The 22,658-nt window shown below is 41.6% G+C and overlaps 1 protein-coding gene across 3 annotated transcripts in view; it reads right to left on the minus strand.

Annotated features, from left to right (window-relative positions):
- SVEP1 (sushi, von Willebrand factor type A, EGF and pentraxin domain containing 1) overlaps positions 1 to 22,658 on the minus strand; it is a 177,310-nt gene that overhangs the window by 89,038 nt on the left and 65,614 nt on the right. For all 3 annotated transcript variants that reach the window (XM_075931436.2, XM_075931435.2, XM_075931434.2), the window contains exons 6-12: positions 21,199 to 21,378; positions 16,253 to 16,450; positions 12,933 to 13,051; positions 9,138 to 9,267; positions 6,809 to 6,916; positions 6,415 to 6,546; positions 3,429 to 3,623 (exon numbers count right to left, since the gene is read on the minus strand). In XM_075931436.2, the coding sequence (XP_075787551.2) occupies positions 3,429 to 3,623; positions 6,415 to 6,546; positions 6,809 to 6,916; positions 9,138 to 9,267; positions 12,933 to 13,051; positions 16,253 to 16,450; positions 21,199 to 21,378 (1,062 nt within the window). The remainder of the gene's footprint in view (positions 1 to 3,428; positions 3,624 to 6,414; positions 6,547 to 6,808; positions 6,917 to 9,137; positions 9,268 to 12,932; positions 13,052 to 16,252; positions 16,451 to 21,198; positions 21,379 to 22,658) is intronic.

Genomic DNA, 22,658 nt, shown 5'->3' on the forward strand with positions numbered 1-22,658 from the left:
TGTTTTAAACCTGCTGCTTATTAATTTAATTTGGTGACCCCTAGTTCTTATATTGTGGGAATAAATACATAACTTTTCCTTATTCACTGTTTCATACCAGTCCTGATTTTATAGACCTCTATCATATCCCCCCTTAGTCTCCTCTTTTCTAAGCTAAAAAGTCCAAGTCTTTTCAATCTCTCTTCATATGGGACCCATTATAAACTCCTAATAATTTTTGTTGCCTTTTTCTGAACCTTTTCCAATGCCAATATATCTTTTTTGAGACGAGGAGACCACATCTGTATGCAGTATTCAAGATGTGGGTGTACCATGGTTTTACATAGAGGCAATAAGATATTTTCTGTCTTATTTTCTATCCCTTTTTTAATGACTTGTAACATTCTATTTGCTTTTTTCACTGCAGCTGCACACTGAGTGGATGTTTTCAGAGAACTATCCACAATGACTCCAAGATCTTTCTCCTGAGTAGTTGTAGCCAAATTAGTCCCCATCGTATTGTATATATAGTTGGGATTATTTTTTACAATGTGCATTACTTTACATTTATCAACATTAAATTTCATTTGCCATTTTTTTTGCTAATCACTTTAGTTTGGAGAGATCTTTTTAAAGTTCTTCACAGTCTACTTTGGTCTTAACGATCTTGAGCAGTTTGGTATCATTTGCAAATTTTGCCACCTCACTGTTTACCCCTTTTTCCAGATCATTTATAAATAAGTTAAACAGGACGGGTCCCAGGACTGACCCTTGGGGACCCCACTAGTTACCTCTCTCCACTTGGAAAACTTACCATTTATTCCTGCCCTCTGTTTCCTGTCTTTTAACCAGCTATCAGTTCATGAAAGGACTTTCCCTCTTATCCCATGACAACTTACTTTACTTAAGGGCTGTGTCTAGACTGGCAAGTTTTTCCGCAAAATCATATGATTTTGCGGAAAAACTTGCCAGCTGTCTACATTGGCTGCTTGAATTTCCGCAAGAACACCGACGATCTCATGTAAGATCATCAGTATTCTTGCGGAAATACTGTGTTGCTCCCGTTCGGGCAAAAGCCCTCTTGCGCAAATCATTTGCGCAAGAGGGCCGGTGTAAACAGCACAGTACTGTTTTGCGCAAAAAAGCCTCGATGGCTAAAATGGCGATCGGGGCTTTTTTGCGCAAAACCGCGTCTAGATTGGCTACGGACGCTTTTCCGCAAAAAGTGCTTTTGCGGAAAAGCGTCCTGCCAATCTAGATGCGATTTTCCAGAAATGCTTTTAACGGAAAAGTTTTCTGTTAAAAGCATTTCCGGAAAATCATGCCAGTGTAGACGTAGCCAAGAGTTTTGGTGAGGGACCTTGCCAAAGGCTTTCTGGAAATCTAAATAGACTATATCCACTGGATACCCCTTGTCTACATGTTTGTTGACCCCCTCCAAGAACTCTAGCAGATTAGTAAGGCATGATTTCCCTTTATAGAAACCATGTTGACTTTCCCCCAACAAATGATATTCATCCACGTCTGACAATTTTATTCTTTACTGTAGTTTCAACTAATTTGCCTGGAACTGACATTAGAATTACCAATCTGTAATTGCCAGGATCACTTCTAGAGCCTTTTTAAAATATTAGCGTCATGTTAGCTATCTTCCAATCATAAGGTACACAAGCTGATTTAAAGGATAGGTTACAAACCACAGTTAATAGTCCCACATTTTCCCATTTGAGTTCTTTTAGAATTCTTGGGTCAATGCCATCCGGTCCCGGTGACTTGTTACTGTTAAGTTTATCAATTTGTTCCAAAATCTCCTTTAATGACACCTCAATCTGGGACAATTCCTCAGATTTGTCAGCTAAAAAGAATGGCTCAGGTTTAAGAATCTCCCTAACATCCTCAGCTGTGAAGAATGAAGCAAAAAATTCATTTAGCTTCTCCGCTATTACTTTATCATATTTGTGCGCTCCTTTAGCATCTCAGTTGTCCAAGGACCCCACTGGTTGTTTAGCCGGCTTCCTGCTTCTGATATACTTAAAAAACATTTTACTATTACTTTTTGAATTTTTGTCTAGCTGTTCTTCAAACTCCTTTTTGGCTTTTCTTATTATATTTTTATACGTAATTTGACAAAGTTTATGGTCCTATTTACCTCACAAGGATTTGATTTCCACTTTTTAAAAAGACATCTTTTTAGCTGTTACTACTTCTTTTACCTGGTTGTTAAGCCACAGTGGCACTTTTTTTGGTTATCTTACTGTGTTTTTTAATTTGGGATTTACATTTAAGTTGGGCCACTATTAGTTAGGGAAAGAAACTTTTATTGTTTGTGATTTTATAGTAAGAGTTTCAGACAAATACTGTGGACAGGATTATACTAAAATTATCTGAACTCAGTAGGTTATCTTTAACTGAAAATCACAAAAGAGGACTATAAGGATAGAAGAAAAAACTAGTCAACTTGATTGTTCCAATAAAATGTATCCCACTACTTTTAGAAAATAAAGCAGAACATGGCAACAGCTGAACATCCATTGATAAATTTACATTTCCAATACACTCACAGTATTTAACTGCTTACTGTGCTTAATTCCTAGCTATTAAATATCTGTTGGTTACCATAATTCATCAGTTTCTTAATGGAAAATTCTGATTAATATTTCAAGCAACCCAGAACTCTGGGTATTGAGACCCATAATTATAACATCCTCAACCTGCAATCCTGTCTACAGGGCTACTTGTGTAAGAAAGGTCTATTTAGCACACATACAACACATCACAAAGATGGGATTCATTTGAAGTATCTGGACCTATATCCAGATTTGGATTTCAAATGACCCCAGAGTTTGGAACTTTAAATAAAACGAGTAGTCCTGTTGCACCTTAGAGACTAACAAATATATATAAATAGTATCATGAGCTGTCCAAGCTGAGGTTTTGGTTGGACATATTTCAAATTAGGAATGCCTAGCAAACACTGGTTGGATCACAACTGCTTAAGGTCAATGGACTATTTTTTGTAAAGTTATTTTTAAATGCATTTTAATTTGCACTGTTTTACTCAAATTAGATAGGTTTAGAAAGTCTGGTTTGCCATAGATAAAAAACTTTTTGCAAACAGCTTACTAAAGTTTTCTTATCCATTCCTCCAGTTATAACAAGGCTGGTAGTTGAGTCTGTAGACAAATTATTTCAATTTTTTAACATGCTTTATACATTTTGTAAATCCCAAGGATTCAAATGTATTGTTATATTTTATTCAGTTTATAAAACAATACACTATAATCTTAAAGCCCTTTTTGTACAAGACTCTTAAATGTTCACGGGAAGGGTCAATACAAAATTTAATATGTAAAAACAGGTATAATTTCTAATTCCTGAATCACATTCCTCACTAAACACTACAAGCTCATTTTACAGCAGAAAAACAAAGGTTAATAATAAAAACTCACAAGAGCAGTCAGGCCATTCAGTAGAATATGGTGGTTTCCAGATACCATCTTCATAGGCACAATAGTAGTTTTCAGTTGATTCAGCTGTAAAGTTATAACCATCCATACAGCGTAATGTGCAATTAACACCTGCATCATCTTCTGTGCATATAAAAGCCCCATGCACTGGGATAAAGGGAATTTCACAGGGAGAACCTGTGAAAAAGTATATTCAGTTCACATATGGATAGCTTCTAGAGTAATATAAACAAGTACACAGGAAACCCATAAGAACAGAATTTTCAAAGCACTTCATCTAACTGTTTCCACCCAAAGTCAACAGGAGTATTACTACTGACTTCAATGGAAAGAAAATTAGCCAATAATAAGTACTTTTGAAAAACCCATCCTGGGAGTTAAAAATCCAGGAAAGTAACGGTTGAGGAAAAAAAAATCAAGCACTCAAAAGTGCGGAAATGCAAAATTGAAAGCCTTGTATCTCTCTTTAGAGCCTTCTAAATTATTCATCTATTAACATAATGTATAATAACAACTAGAATTTTGTATACAACCATACACACAGTAAGTTACAATACATTACATACAAGACCCAATTCTGATGTCAGTCAGCTTTACACTGATGTAATTCTATTCATTTCAATGGAATACTCTTCATACATGCTGGTGTATAAGTGATCAAAATTAGGCCTATAACCTTCAGATTTGGGCAGATTTTTAAAGCATCAGTAAGATATAATTACCAAGCCAAGAGTGAAGAAAATAGGTTCATGGTAGTTTTAAAATTGTTAGTGTTTGATGGTCAGTGGCCCAGAGTTTGAGATGATATCAAGTTTGAAATATGCAAAAACTTGAAATAAAGCCAAGTCAGAGAACAAGTAAGCCTGATTTTCTAAACCACAATAACTTTTAAACAATTTTAAAATGGAATTAAGTTTCACCTAGAAATCTCTCTTAATATTTAAGGGTATATCTACACTACAGAGTTATTTCAAAATATCTTATTTCGAAATAGTTATTTCAAAATAGCTTATTTCAAAATAACGCATCTACACACAAAATGCATTTTGAAACAGCATTTTGATATTTTGAAATTGCGCGTCCACACTGAGTGGATGCTGAATAGTATTTAAGGCTGGCCGGAACCAGGTCCGGCAGGACATCAGGTAAGGAGTTACTTTGTGTGGCTGCTGCCTGAGACTATCTGAGGCCTGTGCTTAAAGGAACCTCGCCTCCCTCCTCCCCCCCCGTACAGCCGGTTCTCAGGTTTCCCTGCTTGCTTGCCTACCTCGATGAGGGACAGCAAAGCATTTTGTCTCTGCATGCTCTGGTTGCCCTCACTCGGGACACCACAGCATTCTGGAACATGGAGCCAGAGCTGCCCCTGGGCACTCTGGTGTTTCTCTTGGATGCGTTGCTGTGAGCCTGGCTGCACTTTCTGAAGGCTGCCATCCAGGAGGTCCATCGGGGGCTGTCAGTATCCAGGAGGCCCTGCGGGAGAGCTTCTACCATGAGGAGCACTAAGAGCTTCCCTGGGCTGCCCCACTGGGGACTTGTGCCTCATTCCTCCCTCACGTCCTTCCACTTACCCCTCCTTAACCTCCCTTCTTGATGTCAAATAAAATACATGTATTTTCATGAACACAAACTCTCTTTAACAAAACTGGGGGAGGGGGAGGGAATGAAACTCTGGTGAGACTGGAGAAAGGAGGCAGGAGAAGAAAGGGTGAGAGAGGGGAGGGGGAAACCTGGGAGGATGGAGCTGGAAGGGGGAAGCAAGGAGAAGAAGGGGGTGGGGAAGCTCAGGGTTGGGGGTCTGACCGGACCAACTCGATTTTCATGCAAACCTGCTTCTAGGTTCGCATGTGGCATTTGGCGGCCAGGCTGGCAGCTATCCTGCCATAGACAGCCGCGTTCCTCCATCTTGTGCGGAGATCATGGACGTTGGGGGCATCCCCCCAAACCTGAATAAGGTCCATGATCTCCACCCTGGACCAGGAAGGTACCTGCCTTCTCTGGGCCCTGGCAGTCTCCTGGGAGCTGGCAGATTGCTCCTGGGGAGCAGTGGAGGGCTGGCTGCCTGTGGCTTGCTGGCTCATGTTTTGGGGCCACTGGGTCACAGGCAGTGACAACCTTAGACAACCAAATCTGTATTATTCAAACTTGTCTTGTTCTGTAGATCTCATTGAGACTGAAAAATCATGCCAAATGTATGCTCTCCTATAACTTACTCTTTGTAAGGATTTACATAAAATTCCACTTTATACAATGTTAAATACAATATGAATTAAATACTTGTAGAAATGAGACCCCGTTTTAAGGCACAAATAGTAGGAGTCAGAGTTAAAGTTGAATTTTCAACCATAAATTTACATTTGCTAACTTCTGAGTGATAGATTTTTTTCTAACTGATAGTTAGCCTGCTGGTTGGGGCTTTCTTCCCCCCTTTTTGTTTGTGCATAAACACATATCCCCATACTTATATATACATACATACATACATATAGATATAGACACATTTCTAAAGGCTAGAAAGTGTTCCTTTTCCTGATGGGATAGTAACAGTCCATTAAAAAATCTGGCCAGAGAAATCTTCCATTTTGGTGAACAGATAGCAGATCGCATGTTAGGCTATGTTTCTTGTTGGCAAATAATTGGACACATTTCCTGAAGTTTTATTGAACTGCCGAGTAAAACCTTTTGTGGCTTTTATATCTATTTTGAATGTATGCAGGATACTAATTTGTCAGTACAGAGTTTTGATTTTACGGAGGGACCTGTTTTGACTGGAGTTACACTGGTGTAAAAAAAAGTGAGACTGAAATGCAAAAGCACATTGGCTCTGTTATACATAAACTCATTTACAACAAATATTATCTATTGCACACACACTAGTTACTTACCAGTGGTGAGTGACAGGTATAGCTGCATTTTTAATAGTACTAAATACTTGTGTGTCAATGGCTAGAAGACAATCAGAATAACAAACCTTTGATGATAATGTGGATCTCACATGTCCTGTTGTTTCCTGAAGGGTCTGTGGCAGTGTATCGAACTGTTGTCTCACCTCTGAGGAAGAGATCTCCAGGTGAATGACTTTTATGGATAGTCAGTGCAGCTCCTAGAACAGTTTAGAAAAATCAGTGAAAACATTTTTCCGGCCTCGTATATTGCAACTCTCTCTAAAGGCCAACTACACAATGGAAAATTTAGGTTTATTCATTTTCTCAGGAACAAGATGTTCTCAACCACAGAAAGCAACGAGTCAGACCTGTTCAAACTTGCTAAAAATGATAGCCTAATCTCAGAGGTGTCATGTAAGAACTGTATGGACCTATCAACTCTTTGGCTGTTTTGTGTATTTTTGAGGTGCATTATCTTACCTGAGTTGTCCGAGAACTGTGGCTCCTCCCATGTTGCTCTGTACTCATTCTCCAATACCTGCACTGGAGGCGGAGATCTGCATCTATCAATTACAGGGGACTCTACATCTGGAAAAGTTGAAGAGACAGCATGAAATTTGATTACAGAACAAGTTGTGAGTCAAACTCACAGGTGATGTAAAGGGTATTTTAAGTTCTGCATCTGTAAATCTGCATAAGTGGGTGTATATCTGAGTGTAAGTTACTGTAATACATATGTCAAAAGAATAAAAGTTCTGGGTTAGGAAAAGCAAAGTAAATTAGGGAGAGTGGCTTTATTTTAAACTCACCAACTGGTTGTTTTTCCGGCACAGTATCACTCTTTGGCCTCCTTCTTGTGCCACTTACACTATCTTACACCCACTAAATAATGAATACTTTACTGTAACTTTGCAGCTGAGGTTGTTCCTCTGTCAGAAAAATTTACCAATAGTCTCCAAATGACCAACAAGACTTTGGCTCAAGCTATGTAAACAGCCGCTTAAGACTCCTTAAACAATGGTTTTCAAGCTATGGGCCATGGACACACGGAGCTCCACAGACTATGTCTAATATTTCCAAAGAGGCCTGTACCTCCATTTGAACATTTTTAGAGGTCCTCAAATAAAAAAAGTTTGAAAAACCACTGTCCTAAAACAACTGAGCTATCCGTCATAAGACACATATAGCCACCGAATCATAATACTTAATTCACTGAATTTATCTGAGCACTGTCTCTCACTGAGTTTAGTGGTTAAAAATAACAGCAGACACCAAAGTATTCCAGGGTACATTGGACTTGATAAGCAGATGATACTCCATTAGAACTCTGGGCAAAATTCAGGAAGTGACATAAATACCATTTAAATCAGACATAAGATATGTGTTTCAGAGAATCGTGTAAGTGGGAAAGCAGTGCAATTTATGCTGATTTGGCACTGAACAAGTATTCAAAGTGAGTGTAATTCATACGTAGAAGTGGCAGGAGAGCATCAGAAAAATCAACCATCAGGAAGGTGTAATATAAATAGCCACCCTTTTACTGTAGCGTACATTGCAATATTCCCATCACAATGAAGACTAAATTCAGCCTAGGCATAACAGTAAGAGTACCCATTGGTAAATGAGCTACATACAAGTTTGAATCAGGTCTCCAGAATAATAAACTGGCATAACTAACACTTGCTCTGCATACAGCTGAATGTCAAATGCACACATTTGCTAACCAACATGCACTGGATGTTGAACTATTACCTTTATTACTGCTAAATATATCCCATCAAGTTTGAATTGCCTAAATAAACTACTAGCAAAGTGAACAAGAAACACGTCAGTCATACTGTTAGTTGAGTCTATAATTAGAAATACAGTGGCCAGACTCTGCTGTCACATGCTCTTGTGTACTTCAGGAGTAACTCTGCTTGAAATTGGTAGAAAACTGGTGTGAGAGAATTAGGTTCAACAGAAAACAACACTGGCAGGTGCCATCAGACATGCCCCAACGCATATTTATCCATCAAAACCATCTAACGTTGTGTACTTATTTAACAATTTTTTTAAACTCATCAGCCAAGCCAAATTGCAGAAGCTAGAAAGTCGTCTTTCCCTTTATAAACCTAACATAGAGTTTCCAGTCACTGATAACTTCCCAACTAACTTGGCAGAGAAATATACCCCCTTACCTCTTCATAGCAGCATCACTAAAACTAACTGGTTACTGCAAAAAAAAAAAGTATTTGAGAACATCTGCTCACATAAAAAAACTGCACATTGGCATCAACTGTATTCACTATCCATTTGTGTTCTGTAAACTTTTCAAAGGGTGAATGTCTCTAGGACATTGACAGAGAGAGCATGTCTGAAATTCTTGGGCAAACAAATACTTGCATGATTTATTTAATCAGAAATGTGTAGTCTCTCTGTGGGTTTGGGAAACATTCGGTCTGGAATTAAAAACTATGGCAAGTGAGTAAACACGGGATGCATGCCATTTAACTAACCTTAATGTCTGCTTATGTTTTGACAGAACAATGAACTTTATTTACAAAATGCAGAAAAGCCCCAAATTCAGAATGAATCCTTTAGCTGCAGCCAATCCAAACAGAGCATTTGACAATCCAGCATTTGACAGCAATTACAACACATTGTGCAAATGATGGCCTCCATTCAGCAAAGCACTTATGCATGTGAATTCAACATGCTTAAAATCAGGTGCGTGCTTAAATGCAATGGTGAATCTCTGATTTCTGATCAAATGAAACCATGTTATCTTTGTCAGAATCCTTCCCAGGTCCTTCTGAATAGCACTTACCGATAACCTTGACACTGAATGTGCAGCTTGCCTGATTGTCGGACTTGTCCACTGCTATGTAAGTGATCACAACTTCTCCAATGGGGAAGAAAGAAGGTGGAACAAAAGCTGGAGTAACATGAATTGAGACCTGTTAGAGGAACAAATGTTTAAAAACAAACGCAGGTTAGTAATCAGGTATTTTTATTTTACAAAATGTGCATGTAATAGTAATTCTTTAAAATTAAATGTCTGCGTCTTCCGATTAGGTTTGATTTTCATTTATACTAAGAATACTTTACACCCGTTAGCAGATTAGAAGAGCCATAAAATGGGCATAAATTACCTTTACACCATTCTACAGACTTTTTTTAATAGCCAAAGTAATGGTGTAGCCAGACAGGAACCCCCCTGTAACATCCATCTTTGCTTTCCCGGAGCATGCAGGGCACACAAAGCAGTAAAAGCCTTGAACAGAAGGCCTGGGCTCAGCGACCCTGAATGGCTGTAAACAGAGATACGCCAATTGCTGTCCAAGGGGCTGTAGAGGAGTGCCCTTGACTGAAACCCATATTGATACGAACACACAGCCGTCCGCGGGGGGGAGGAATCTCTCGCCCAGTAAAAAAAAAGTCCAGTACTCATAATTTAGTTATCTCTTTTGCAAGTGTAAATTAACTTGAAACTTGCTTGCAAGAACTGGCGTCACAAAAACGGACCAGTACAATTTGGCATCTTAGATAAGAAAGAGGATATGGGCACCTATGGGTATAAAGATGGGTTCAGCAGCACATTTACTCTGAGTGTCAATCTGCCATCTATCTGCTGGTTGGGTTAGGTGTTTGACCTCCTGAGGTTCCACGGGGACGCCCACTTCGTATTCGTCTTTCCTAGGAATTGAGGGACTGACCCTGGTCTGACACGCTGGGACCGAGAGGCACAGAAGGGGGTAAAAATTGTACCTGGATGTGGTCCTTTGTCTTAAGTGTACACATAGATTTAGAGCTCTTTAAAGATTAAGCTGCCACTTGGTACCATTATTTCTATTTTCTATCTTTATTTTCTTTGTAACCATTTTAAGATCTATATTTGCTAGCAGTTAAGAAATAGAGCAAAAGCCACTGTAACCACATGCTTTATAAGCCTTTTTAATAAACCTGTAACTGTTTAAGTTTTAACCTGACTCCTTCAGTTGCTGTAACAGAACCAAGCACAATTTAAAAGAACTTCAGCCGGTCATAAGGGACAGGTATAGGAAGAGCTTGGGCGTTTTGGATCGTCTCACTCCCAGGTGACAGATCCATTGGGGCATCTCTCAGTCTTCCCTAGACTGCCCGCTGAGAAGGGATCTTGTATCCTAGCAGCTGAAATCTGAGATGTAATAAGCTCTTCCTATAAACTTCTGGGGGCGTCTGTCAGCCTGTTGGCTGCCCTCTGCGATGGGACCCCAGTCCTAGCGGTAAAGGCACGGACGTTAAACCTTTTCTTGGAAACACACACACGCGCACACACACACACACTGCCCTGATCGTTGGCTGACAATGGAAGGGACCTTAGTATAAATGAGAATCAGGTCCACACGAATGTAAGTGGCTCAGCTGGGAACCAAAGTTTTCACATACCAGAGTTACAACTTAGAGAATATTACTTCTTACATACCAGTATGGAGAAAAATTCTAAACTAACACATACCTCCCATTGTTGTAATCACTAGGCTACAAATTTAGCCCAATTGCGAGCTTAACTATAAAAGTAGATAAAAATTCATAAGTTGTTACAATAACCCATAACAAATGTTGACAGGAAAATAGATAAAAAGAGAAAGAAGGAAGAATTAGTCCCCACAAAAAGACCTACTGATATAGCTCAAGAGATCACGCTCGGTAAACAAAAAAAAGGTGGCGCCAGATATCAGTGAACCAAAATTTGGGTATCTGAATGTAGACCTAACTAATGAACAAAATAATGATGGATGACCTATTCCACCCACCATTCCCTTGTGGGGGGGGTCCTTAAAAAGCAAGATTTGTGGAGAAAAATGGCTACAGGAGTGAGTTTCATACTCATGACAGCCATCCTCACCACGTCCATGAAGACCTCAGGTATTCCTTAATCTGATCAGACTGGGCCAGAATACATCACCACCTTCGCTGGGTCCAGCTGAATTCCAGATGGGATGAAATGGGCTTAGACTTTAAGAACAACAGCTCCATCCCATCACAACTAATTTCTTCTCCTGTCCCCAAAAAGACAGTTATTACCATCTTTGACGCCATTTAAGACAATGGTTCTCAACCAGGGGTGTATGTACCTTACGGCTACATAGAAGCCCTCCAGGGGGGTACATCAACTCAAATAGAAATTTGCCTAGTTTTATAACAGGCTACATAAAAAGCACTAGTGAAGTCAGTACAAACTAAAATGTATACGATGACTTGTTTATACTGCTCTATATGCTATAAATGGAAATGTCAGTTCAATATTAATACTTCAATTGACGTACAGGCAGTCCCCGGGTTACATGGATCCGACTTACAACGGATCCCTACTTACAAACGGGGTGAGGCAACCCCGCACTAGCTGCTTCCCCCCAGCAGACCAGGGAGACGCGAAGCTAGCGCACCCCCCTCCCAGCAGACCAGGGAGACGCGGAGCGGCTTTTCTCAGCAGACACCTCAACTTGAGAATAAAGGACTGAGGGAAGTGAGGTGTGGGAGAATAAAACTGAGCTCTGGAGAAATGTTTGGCTAGAGTTTCCCCTACAATATGTACCAGTTCCGACTTACATACAAATTCAACTTAAGAACAAACCTACAGTCCCTATCTTGTACGTAACCCAGGGACTGCCTGTACTTAATAATTATATAGTATAATGAGGAAGTATGCGATATTTTGGTAATAGTGTGCTATGACATTTTTGTCTGTTTGTGTCCATTTTTGTAAGTAAGTAGTTTTCAAGGGAGGTGGAATTTGGGGGCACATAAGATAATCTGGACTCCTGAAAGGAGTACAGCAGTCTGGAAAGAAAATAAGAGACTGTCAGACAAAGGGGTTTCTCCTTCTAAAGGGGTTTTTCCTTCTCTCCAGTGAAAGGGATCAAGGGATGTTGTTAAAACAAAAGCTTTGCTCAATACTTTACATTTCAAATGCTTTAGCAGTTTTTCCTTCTTTTCTTTACCTTTAACTAAAAAAATGAGACTGATTTTAATGGTGTGCTTGCCATGGTATCAAGCAGGCTGAAATCTCTGCATACGAGCCTTGGACATTGTTTAACATTGGACATTGACTGGAGTATGTTGGCACCTTTAGCCCATAAATTCAGTGGAAGTTGCTGGCCTGTATTTAAAGCTTGATTGTGTTAAGGAAATGGGACTGTATTTCTTGATGGTGCTGCAGTGAATTTTACTTACTACAGTGGGTTCTTTTTTAGCCTTTGGGTGTTACAGGCTGGCTTACTTCTTCGAGGAAGGACCTGACTGTATGGAAGGCAGATTACTAAACTCCTTCATATTCTGAGAGCTCCCTTTTAAAGAGCCAGTCTGTAATTGATAAACAAGGACCCATTCTTTCTTTTGGCTGCATGAATTATCTGTTCAAAACCGGATGCCTATAAAACACCATGGAGGATATTCAGTAATCTCATAAACCTAACAGAGAAAATGCTGAATTCTGAAGATACTAAGTTTACAACAGATCTCTCAACTTCTTCTCATCAAGAAACAAGATATTTTAGTGGTATAAAGATATTCCAGATCTCTAAAACAGATATCTAAAAAGGGACTGCATCAAAATGAAATGTACATGTTTTAGTTCTACCTCATCTCCAGAGTTATCCTTTGCTACAGGAACCTGCCAGCTAATATTAGCAGAGTTCTGATGTTCCAGAGTCCGGGCCTCAATATTGTCTGGACAGCTGATTTGTGGAGCTTCAATATCTGATAGAGAGAGAGAGAGAAAGAGAAATCAATAATGGTTACTCAGCTGCCTTGCTGCGTGCACTGTTCCAGGTCACTAGTACCATCTCATTATTTCATTTTGCACCTGTTTGTTTCAGTGTGTTAGAACGAGCTGTGCATTTTCTTTTATTTTACATTTGTAATTTGCTTTATCTGTTTTTACTTACAGCCACTTAAATCGTACTGTTTGAACTTAATAAAATGACTGTTATTTACTATCAAGCCCAGTGTAAATAACTGTTACCTGTGGGAGCAATCAATGTGTACATCCTCCTTTAATTGATAAAGGGGACTTTTTGCCTGTGTGTGCTTTCAATGTGTGAAACTTTCACACAGTGAAAGATTCATTTGGGGTTCTGATCCTATTTGGGGGCTGGTTTCCTGGATGCTGTGTCTGCACTGCTCTGGGGGGGGGGAGGGAGCAGTGATCTCAGCTCTGTGCGTTAGCTGGGGGAGACGAGGAGATCTGGCCCAGCAGGACAGGGTGGTGAGAAGCCCCAGAAAGCAAGAAGGTGAGTGTCAGTGGGTTCGTCACACCAGGAAGCAACCCCAAGGGGTTATCTGTGACTGCACCTTGTCACAGTCATTATTAGGGAAGGAGCAGATCAGGGTCTCCCTGAGAAGACATGCTATAGAGCGTGTGTGTGCGTGCATGTGTATAAGTTTGCAAGTGCGCGCATGCAAGAGAGTTGGTGGGATTGCTACTGGAGAACAAAATAATTCAGACTAGCATAAGCCTGAAATTTGCCAAATCTTGGTACGTTTCAGCGTACAGGCTGAAACTCTGTACCGGCAGTCCCCGGGTTACGTACAAGATAGGGACTGTAGGTTTGTTCTTAAGTTGAATCTGTATGTAAGTCGGAACTGGCGTCAGCTGCTGCTGAAACTGATCAGTTTCAACAGCGGCTGACTTACATACAGATTCAACTTAAGAAACCCAGGCGTCCCCAAGTCAGCTGCTGCTGAAACTGATCAGCGGCTGATTCCAGGAAGCCTGGGGCAGAGCAACTCTGCCTCGGGCTTCCTGTAGTCAGCGCTGGTCAGTTTCAGCAGTGGCTGACTTGGGGACGCCTGGGGCAGAGCAGCTGGTGAAACTGACCAGCAGCGGCTGAATCAGGACGCCTGGGGCAGAGCAGCTGGGTGCTGCCGGGTTGGTACAGTAGCGCCGAGGAGCGGCGCTGCGGGACCAACCTGGCAGCGCCCCAGCTGCTCTACCCCAGGCGTAGGCAAGAAAAGCCTGGTCTGCTGGCGGGGGAGGGGGCACTAGCTGCACCCCCCCCAGCAGACCAAGGAGACGCGGGTGGCGGGACCGCCCGCATCCTCCACGGCTTTGCTCCGTCTCCCTGGTCTGCTGACCAGGGAGACAGGGAGCAAAGCCGCGGAGCACACCTGCAGCGTGACAGCCCAGGCACGCCCGGGCTGTCCCACTGCGGGCGTGCTCCGTGTCTCCCTGGTCTGCAGGGAGACGGGGAGCGAAGCCTTGGAGCACGCCCGCAGCGGGACAGCCCAGGCGCGCCCGGGCTGTCCCACTGCGGGCGTGCTCCGTGTCTTTGCTCCGCATCTCCCTGGTCTGTTGGGGGGGCTCCCCCCCTAGCAGACCAGGGAGACGTGGAGCAGCTTTTCTTGCCCCAGAGGACGGGGGCGGCGGGACTGCAGCGCATCTGGGCATCCCGCCGCTCCAGTCCTCTGGGGCGAGAAAAGTCCCGTTCGTAACTGCGGATCCGACATAAGTCAGATCCGCGTAACTCGGGGACTGCCTGTAATCTGGAATTCCCTGGTCCGGCAACATCCCTGGTCTGGTATCCTCGAGTGACCCTGGTGAGAGCACTGTGGGGCCGGGGCCAGGAGTGTTGTCAAACTAAGGGGCCAAATTGGAACCCTGGGGGCAGCAGAGCAGCTGGGAAGAACACAGATTCCCTGGGCGGGGTGTGTTGCTCCCTGTCACAATTGAGGGCAGCAGCGAGGATGCTGGGGGAGGGAGTACAGAAATACTGGAAGGAACGCAGAGACCCCCAACTGGTAGCAGAGCCGCTTGGTGCAGCACGAAGCTCCCAGGCAGAAGCTGGGCCGCTGGGTGCAGTGTGCAGCTCCCCAGGCAGCAGCAAAGCTGCTAGGTGGAGCGCGAAGCCCCAGGTGGCAATAGGGATGCTGGGGGGAGCATAGAGCTACTGGGCACTAGCAGAGCCCCTGGGTGGCAGCAGAGCCGCTGGGGAGAAAGAGGAGGCCTGGCCACCAGCAGGGGCCCAGAGCCCTGGGTGGCGGCAAAGCCACGGGGGAGAGAGTGGAGCTCTGGACGGCAGTGGAGTCCCCAGCCACTGCGGGGAGAGCAGGACCCCAGCATAAGAGTGGAGCCCTGGGTGGCAGCTAAGCTGCAAGTGAAAAGTAGAGCTCCCTTCCCCCGGCCCAGGGGACAGCAGAGCCCTGTGTGGCAGCAGAGCTGACTGAAAAGGGAAAAGCAGAACTCCTGAAGGACATGGGGGGAAACGGACCCCCCCACACACACTGCATTAACCCTCCCTTGACCAGCAAATTCCCTGGTTTGGGACCAGTCAGGTCCTGAGGGTGCCCAAGGAGGGAGGTACAACCTGTACTCAAAGACCCCCATTTAAATCAGATGAATTAAAATGCCCCATAATTAAGTCTCCTTTAAGGGGAAGATAGCCAGAGAGAAGTGGAAAGAACAGGAGAAAGGGTTCATGGTGATGAGGGAGTGAGATGTGAACAGAAATCACATGCTAGTCCAACTATTCACTATAACACCTTTTCACCTGAAAAATTCAAGCCACTTCATTGAAATGGCATCTTATCTTTGTCCCACTGATGTCTAATGCCTAGGTTTCTCTCATCTTCATTCTTTGATCTGTAAGTTCACTCTTCTCCCAAGACAAAGTCACACAGTACTATGAACCCCAGCAGGATATCTGGGATGGGTCTCCATAGGGATGATTAATGGTGAGGTGCATCACAAATGTACCTAAACAATCTTTCAGAGCTGTAAAATTGTAATGAACTAATAAATACTGACTTCTACGGTCAGGCAACAGTAGAAGGAGTACATTTTGGAGATCATTTTAATTAGGTTTTGCCTCGGGTTCAAACATATCTTTATCTGTCTCTGTAATCTCCTTCCCTCTGAAACTACATCTACTTTTAAGTGGAAATTATTGTTCAGATCTATACCTTTACAAACAGCCTTTTGGGCATTTTCACTCCATCTCCCAGAAGAAGTACATCTCAGTTCTTTTTTAACTCCAGACAAAATGAATCCTTGGGCACAGCTCAACTGGCATAGTGTTCCAGATTTTGATGGTTCCTGTCCACAATCTGATGGATACACTGTCACACTCTTAGGTTTCTGGAAGATGGGGCAATACACCTCTACAGGAAGTAAATACACAAATGTCAGCTGACACAGAAAATACACACATCCAAAGTTACCAGCAAACAAGAACCCCATAATATGACGCAGAAGAGCATATAAGAAGATAAGAACATAAGAATGGCCGTACTGGATCAGACCAAAGGTCCATCTAGCCCAGTAGCCTGTCTGCCGACAGTGGCCAGCACCAGGTGCCCCAGAGGGGGTGGACCGAAGACAATGATCAAGCGATTTGTCTCGTGCCATCCATCTCCAGCCTCTGACAAACAGAGGCCAAGGACACCATTTCTATCCCCTGGCTAATAGCCTTTTATGGATCTAACCTCCATGAAATTATCTAGCTTCTCTTTAAACTCTGTTAGGGTATGTCTACACTAGCCCCCTAGTTCGAACTAGGGAGGCTAATGTAGGCATTTGAAGTTGCAAATAAAGCCCAGGATTTAAATATCCCGTGCTTTATTTGCATGTTCCCATCCGGTCACCATTTTTAAATTCCACTAGTCCGAAGTAACTGCCCACGGCTACACGCGGCAGTGAAACGGTAATTCGAACTAAATCCTTAGTTCAAATTAACTGTTACTCCTCATGGAATGAGGAGAGAGGAACTCACAGAGAGGAAACCTATGGGACTTGCTTTCCAAGACAAATAGCAATGGTAGAGTCTTATTCTTTCTTTAAATGGCATTTGGTGGTGTAGAAAAGATTCAGATTCAGAACAGTTAATAGATAAACAAAAAATAATGTTGTCAAGTCCTTGAAAAGCTGGCACTTCTACAAAATGTATTTCAAAGAAAGCATCTAAGTATTATAAACGTTTCCTGTACTTGAAATGCCTGCTTTTGAAAAATAACAATTAACATTTAAATTATTCATAACACTTCCTATCTTATCATTTTGACAATCTGCAGACACCTTGAGTCTTTATACGTTTATTTTAGACAGAATAATTGCACTGAAACTTGAAACGATTACCACTAGTAAAAATGATGTTTGGTTCTGGGCACTTCTTTACGGGAAAGCTGTTGACAAACTGTACGGAGTTCAAACAGAAAAAAAAAATCAGGAAGTAAAAATTCAAGAAGCTAAATTATGAGCTGGTTGGATAAGTGGCAATTTAGGGAAAGGAACATGGTAACGATTTAATGACAGGCACAAACATAAGAGGAGAGGAACTGTGCAGAGTGGTACAAAGGGGACTAGAACTGGGAGTGAAGAAAATGAAAAAGGGAAAGCTTAGATTGAATAGGAAGAAAAGCTGAAGAATCTTCTGGGGGAAATGATGATAGTCCCAGAATTTAGGACATATATCATTGAATCGGACAAAACACTAGCCTGTATAAGAAGCAATCCTGTATTATTGGAGGAACAAGTCTGGATGGCCTATCAGATCTTTTTCCTCTCAGACTCCTACAAATCTACAGGTCCTCTGCTCTCCATTGCCTAGCTCTTCAGCTGATAGAAACTGCCTTAGCACCACTGATCTCCACTGAGCTACAATGATTTACACAGGTTTAGGATCTGACCCAATAAATCTGGATTTTAAAGGGTGCACAAACAAGTGTAATTGGGTCACATCAGTCTATATATATATAAATATAAAATAATTTAGCACTGGGTGGGACAGAGTTTGATCTCAGTTTCTCGTGCCAATGAAAATGCAGGGTGAAAATTGGGTATATAAGAAAGATCAATCTGTCCCATGTCTGTAAAACACTGCAACACATGAAGTTGACTGAAACCAAGTGAGCAGAGTACACAATTCACAAGACTAACAAATTAATATCAACATAAAGGACAAAGAATAATGCTCAGCCAGATACTAACTGACCTCTGTCTCTTTACCTCCCCTCTTCCTTTTAAACATCAATCTTGAGAAGGCAGACTGGCAAAAATACATTTAAAAAGCGGGCCCACTAATTCTTTCAACACTAGATGGCATGACTGCCCATGGCATTGATGCCAAGTAATTTTGTACTCCTGCAACAATCATGTGCGCTGTACAGAGAATTACAATACAAGGAGATTAACATTTCCTGATGTAAATTAAATCTAAGATAATGGCTCTAAACCATTCTTTATGGAATAGAAGAGGGCAAGAGACAAAAGAGTTCAGTGGTGTGAAAATATTAATTTTATGTGCAAGTTAGAAAGAAAAAGAGAGACGTTTTCATGCCTATAAAATATTTTAATTGTAGATAACAGAACTTAATATAATGCAGTGGTTCTTAAACTTTTTGGCCCGTGGCGCACCTGGCTGAACACAAATCTTTCTGTGGACTACCAGCTGCTAATGGAAACTTGCTGTTAATTATATAATTACACCCGAGCCATTTTGCTAGTGCAGTAGATAGGAAGAACAGTTTAATTTAACCAGTAAGAAAGGAAAGATCAATTGACATTATTAAACAGATTCAGTGCTTTAACTTTTGCATGTTAGTTTACCAAACTTCATTTTAAATTAAGTAAAATATTAATTTATGTCCAACACAAAGGGTTGAAACATGGTCTTTATTTATGGCATGAATGAGAAACCTTTTTTGTGTGGCCACTGACCCACAAAAAGAATCAATTGGGGACCACACAAGTGAAAAGCAAAAAAAAAAAAAAAAACAACCAAAAACAAAAACAAAAAAACACCAAAAAAACCCCCCACCTCTCCAAAACACCCCAATCCTCATTAATGTGGGCCCCAACTGAGACACCTCACTCCCCTGGCACTCCAGACCCATAAGGGGAGGAGGGGACAGGGAAGACTGAGGTTCAAGGCTTCCCATAGGCCAAATTAACTATTCTCGGGTTCCGGGGTTAATTGTTAATGGATATTTTGCTCCCCCTGAGCTCTGGGGGGGGGGGGGGGGGGCAAAAAAAGGAGGGTTCACTGTGTGGGCCAGGGCTACTATTAAGTACACATTATGCACACACACCCCTTTGGGAAAAATACCTATAGTTTGTGGCAAATACAAGTAACTGGGCCCTAACAATCCAAAATAACTGTTGTAACACAGCAAGAACTGGTCCCTGCCATGGGGGCAGGGGACTGGACTCAATGACCTCTCAAGGTCCCTTCCAGTCCTAGTATGCTATGATTCTATGATTAGTGAAGCTACTACTGGAATGCTATGTCCAGTTGTGATATCCACACTTCAAACAATATGTTGAAAAAGTTCAGAAAAGAGCTGTGAATAGGGCCTGACATTTGGAAAACATGATTTATAGTGAGAAACTTAAGGAGTAAAATATTTTTTAGTTTACCAAAAGAAAGTTAACCGATGACCTAATCACAACCCACAAGTACCTACACTGGGAAGTATTTATGCTAGTAAATGCTTCCTTAATCTTACAGAAAACAGCATATTGAGACCCAGTGGTTGGAAGCTGCAGTTTGACAAATTCATACTAGACACGAGCTGCACATTTTTAATAGTGAGAGTAATTTAGAACATCAGTAAGGATAATATTTTAAAATGTGCTATTGGGGAATCTAGTTAGCATTTTTTGACCCTGCAGTCATCCCATCAGTAAAATTCCACATCTGCTTTCCATGCATGGGGAGTCTATCCAAGTGACCTTTGAGTGCAGCCAAGGCAGGAACGAGCCCAGATTTTTCAGCTAACACTTTTTGCAATAGAACAATCAAAAGAAAGCTCGTACTGGATTTTTGGGACCATCAAAAACAGAGCTTTGTCGGGGGTAACTCAGAAATCCAGCAAAACCTTTCATATAAGCTACTTGATTGTGCAAAACGAATCCAACAACATCCTATAGCAAGAGGCAGCCTTTTGTCATACAATTGAACTGAAGTATAAACATTGAAAAATTAAGAAACGACAAAGCCTCTATTGATGAGTACAGTAAATTCTCCAATAATAATTATCCAAGAGCACTGCAGGGCCCAGTCTTGCTCTTTTGAAATTAAATTAAATGTTCCCATTGATTTGGGAGCAAGATCAGGCTCTTAATAGACAGTGTAAATAACCCAAAATGTAGGACTTCATCTTCATGATGTTTTTAAAGCATGTATCTACACGGGGGCTCAATTTCAACCTGGTCCTCACAGGATCCCCATTGCTGTGTTTGTAGTTCCTGAACTGCAAACAATTCTAGGCATAATATAGGCCATTTGGACACAGAATTGGCCAATAACATTGCCCGCACTCACAATTTTCATGCGTATCAAACAAGCCCGACTTCTGAAAAGTCAGGACCTATGCTCGTGATTCCTGTATTGCTTTTTTCCCCACTGGGTTTTAAAAATTATTAACATTGTCCAATGAAGTTAGCAGTCATGAAAAGTGCTGGCATCCAAAGTTCTCTACTTATTGACAGAACAGGTCCCGTGCAGGCCCTAGGCATGGAGGCTTCCCCACAATGCTCTGCCAATGTAATTCAGACACAATGTGCAGCAACCACAGCCTTTTGAACTCCTGGCCTTTGTACTAGGAAGTTCAACAAAGGAGGCAGCAGTAGCTTTAACTCCCTCCATGCTGTCAAAATGCCTCAGGGCTTTAGCTGGAGGGATCTTCTCTGGCTTCCAGAGGGTAACTGAGATTCAGCCATGCTCTCTTCTGCAGGAGAGCCATGGCAACTAGAAACTGGATTGTTTCATACAGGTTACCAAACATCCACAGAAGAGGAGGGACCTATCTGGACTGGATTTCAACCAGCCATCTAGAGGTCAGGTTTTCTTTTCCTTATACCAATCCTCCCCATGGTATGACATAAAACAACAACAAAAAAAACCCCATACCCACGCATGTTGGTTCCTTTCCATCCCACTGAGAGTTTCCTTGACAGGTGAGTTTGGAGTTTCCCTCCACCTCATAGCCCTCATCACAGGTAACAAAACACACGGTCTTGTAGGAGACATCACCCGATGAACAATTAATTCGTCCATTTTCAGGTGTGTGAAGTTTTGGACACGTTCGAACTGCAAATGAGAAAACAAGCATGTTACATTTTTACCATAAACCAAGAGTTAAAACAGGCAATTTCAATGTCACTTCTCAGATGCTTTGTCATTCAAATGGATAAAGTAAAAATAACATTTTGGTGATCTGGGCTTATAAATAGAGCTAAAGTTTCAAAAACAAGTAGTGACTTTGCATGCTCATGTGGAGACACCTTATGGGAGGCCTGATTTTCACAAAGTGGGGGCTTACCCCTTTCTGAAAAATCAGGCCTCTAAGATGTCAGATGGGAAAGCTAGGTGGATATCTAGTGAAAGAAGTTCCTTTGAAGGAACAGTAACTCAGGAAGATTTGTTCAGTTAGCTCTGGCAGGATCTGATGAATGATTCTGCATTGGAAGTGCAGGATTAGCTTTAACTGAGTGTGAAGTTTTGTTTTGTTTTCTTACTTGCGGAAATCATAATGCTGCATCTCAACACCGATTTATTACATAATGAAGATGAACTCCAGAAAAACATGGAATTAAATGTGATCTTGTGCATCCGTCTTGTCTAACAAATTCAGCAGTAGCACCACTGAATAGAAAAAAGGAAAAGAAGCGGCTATTTTGCAATCTACTGTGGTTTTTTTAGAGCTAGATCTTGCTTCCATGACTTCCATTGACTTGGATGAGGGAAGGTGAAGGTTTGAATGACTCATGACTGTAATGGCCTGGGGAACTTCTATATTGTGTTTAAGAATGTTCATTTTACCAAGTGTCCCTCTGCCAATGTAGGAGTCAAACTACTAGCTTTCTGTCCAAACAAGTTCAAAGTTAAGCAAACTTGGCAGCTCTCTTTCCTTTTTCCAGTAGTCTATTGCATATATTGAGGAGAAAACATGTGCATGTAAGTGTACAGACTACATAACTTCCTAAAGATAGTAAGAGAACAAAGTTAATCAGTTATCAATCAAATGAAATCTAGCTGCACAAACAGTCAGGATTACAAACCTCAAGAGATTTAAAAAAAATCAAGTTTCTTTCAGAGAGAGTTTAATATAAACACATCAGAAAAACCTGCATGATTTGTAGCAACTATTAATCAGACTATAATGGGTGACAACCCAGTTAGCTGCCTCACATCTAGGCATTATGGCTGCCTCATATTCACTCAGGTTCAGAATACAGGCAGTCCCCGGGTTACGTACAAGATAGGGACTGTAGGTTTGTTCTTAAGTTGAATTTGTATGTAAGTCGGAACTGGTACATATTGTAGGGGAAACTCTAGCCAAACATTTCTCCAGAGCTCAGTTTTATTCT

The sequence above is a fragment of the Pelodiscus sinensis genome, chromosome 6 (assembly GCF_052426305.1).
Source record: "Pelodiscus sinensis isolate ZL-2025 chromosome 6, ASM5242630v1, whole genome shotgun sequence".
Classification (NCBI taxonomy): domain Eukaryota; kingdom Metazoa; phylum Chordata; order Testudines; family Trionychidae; genus Pelodiscus; species Pelodiscus sinensis.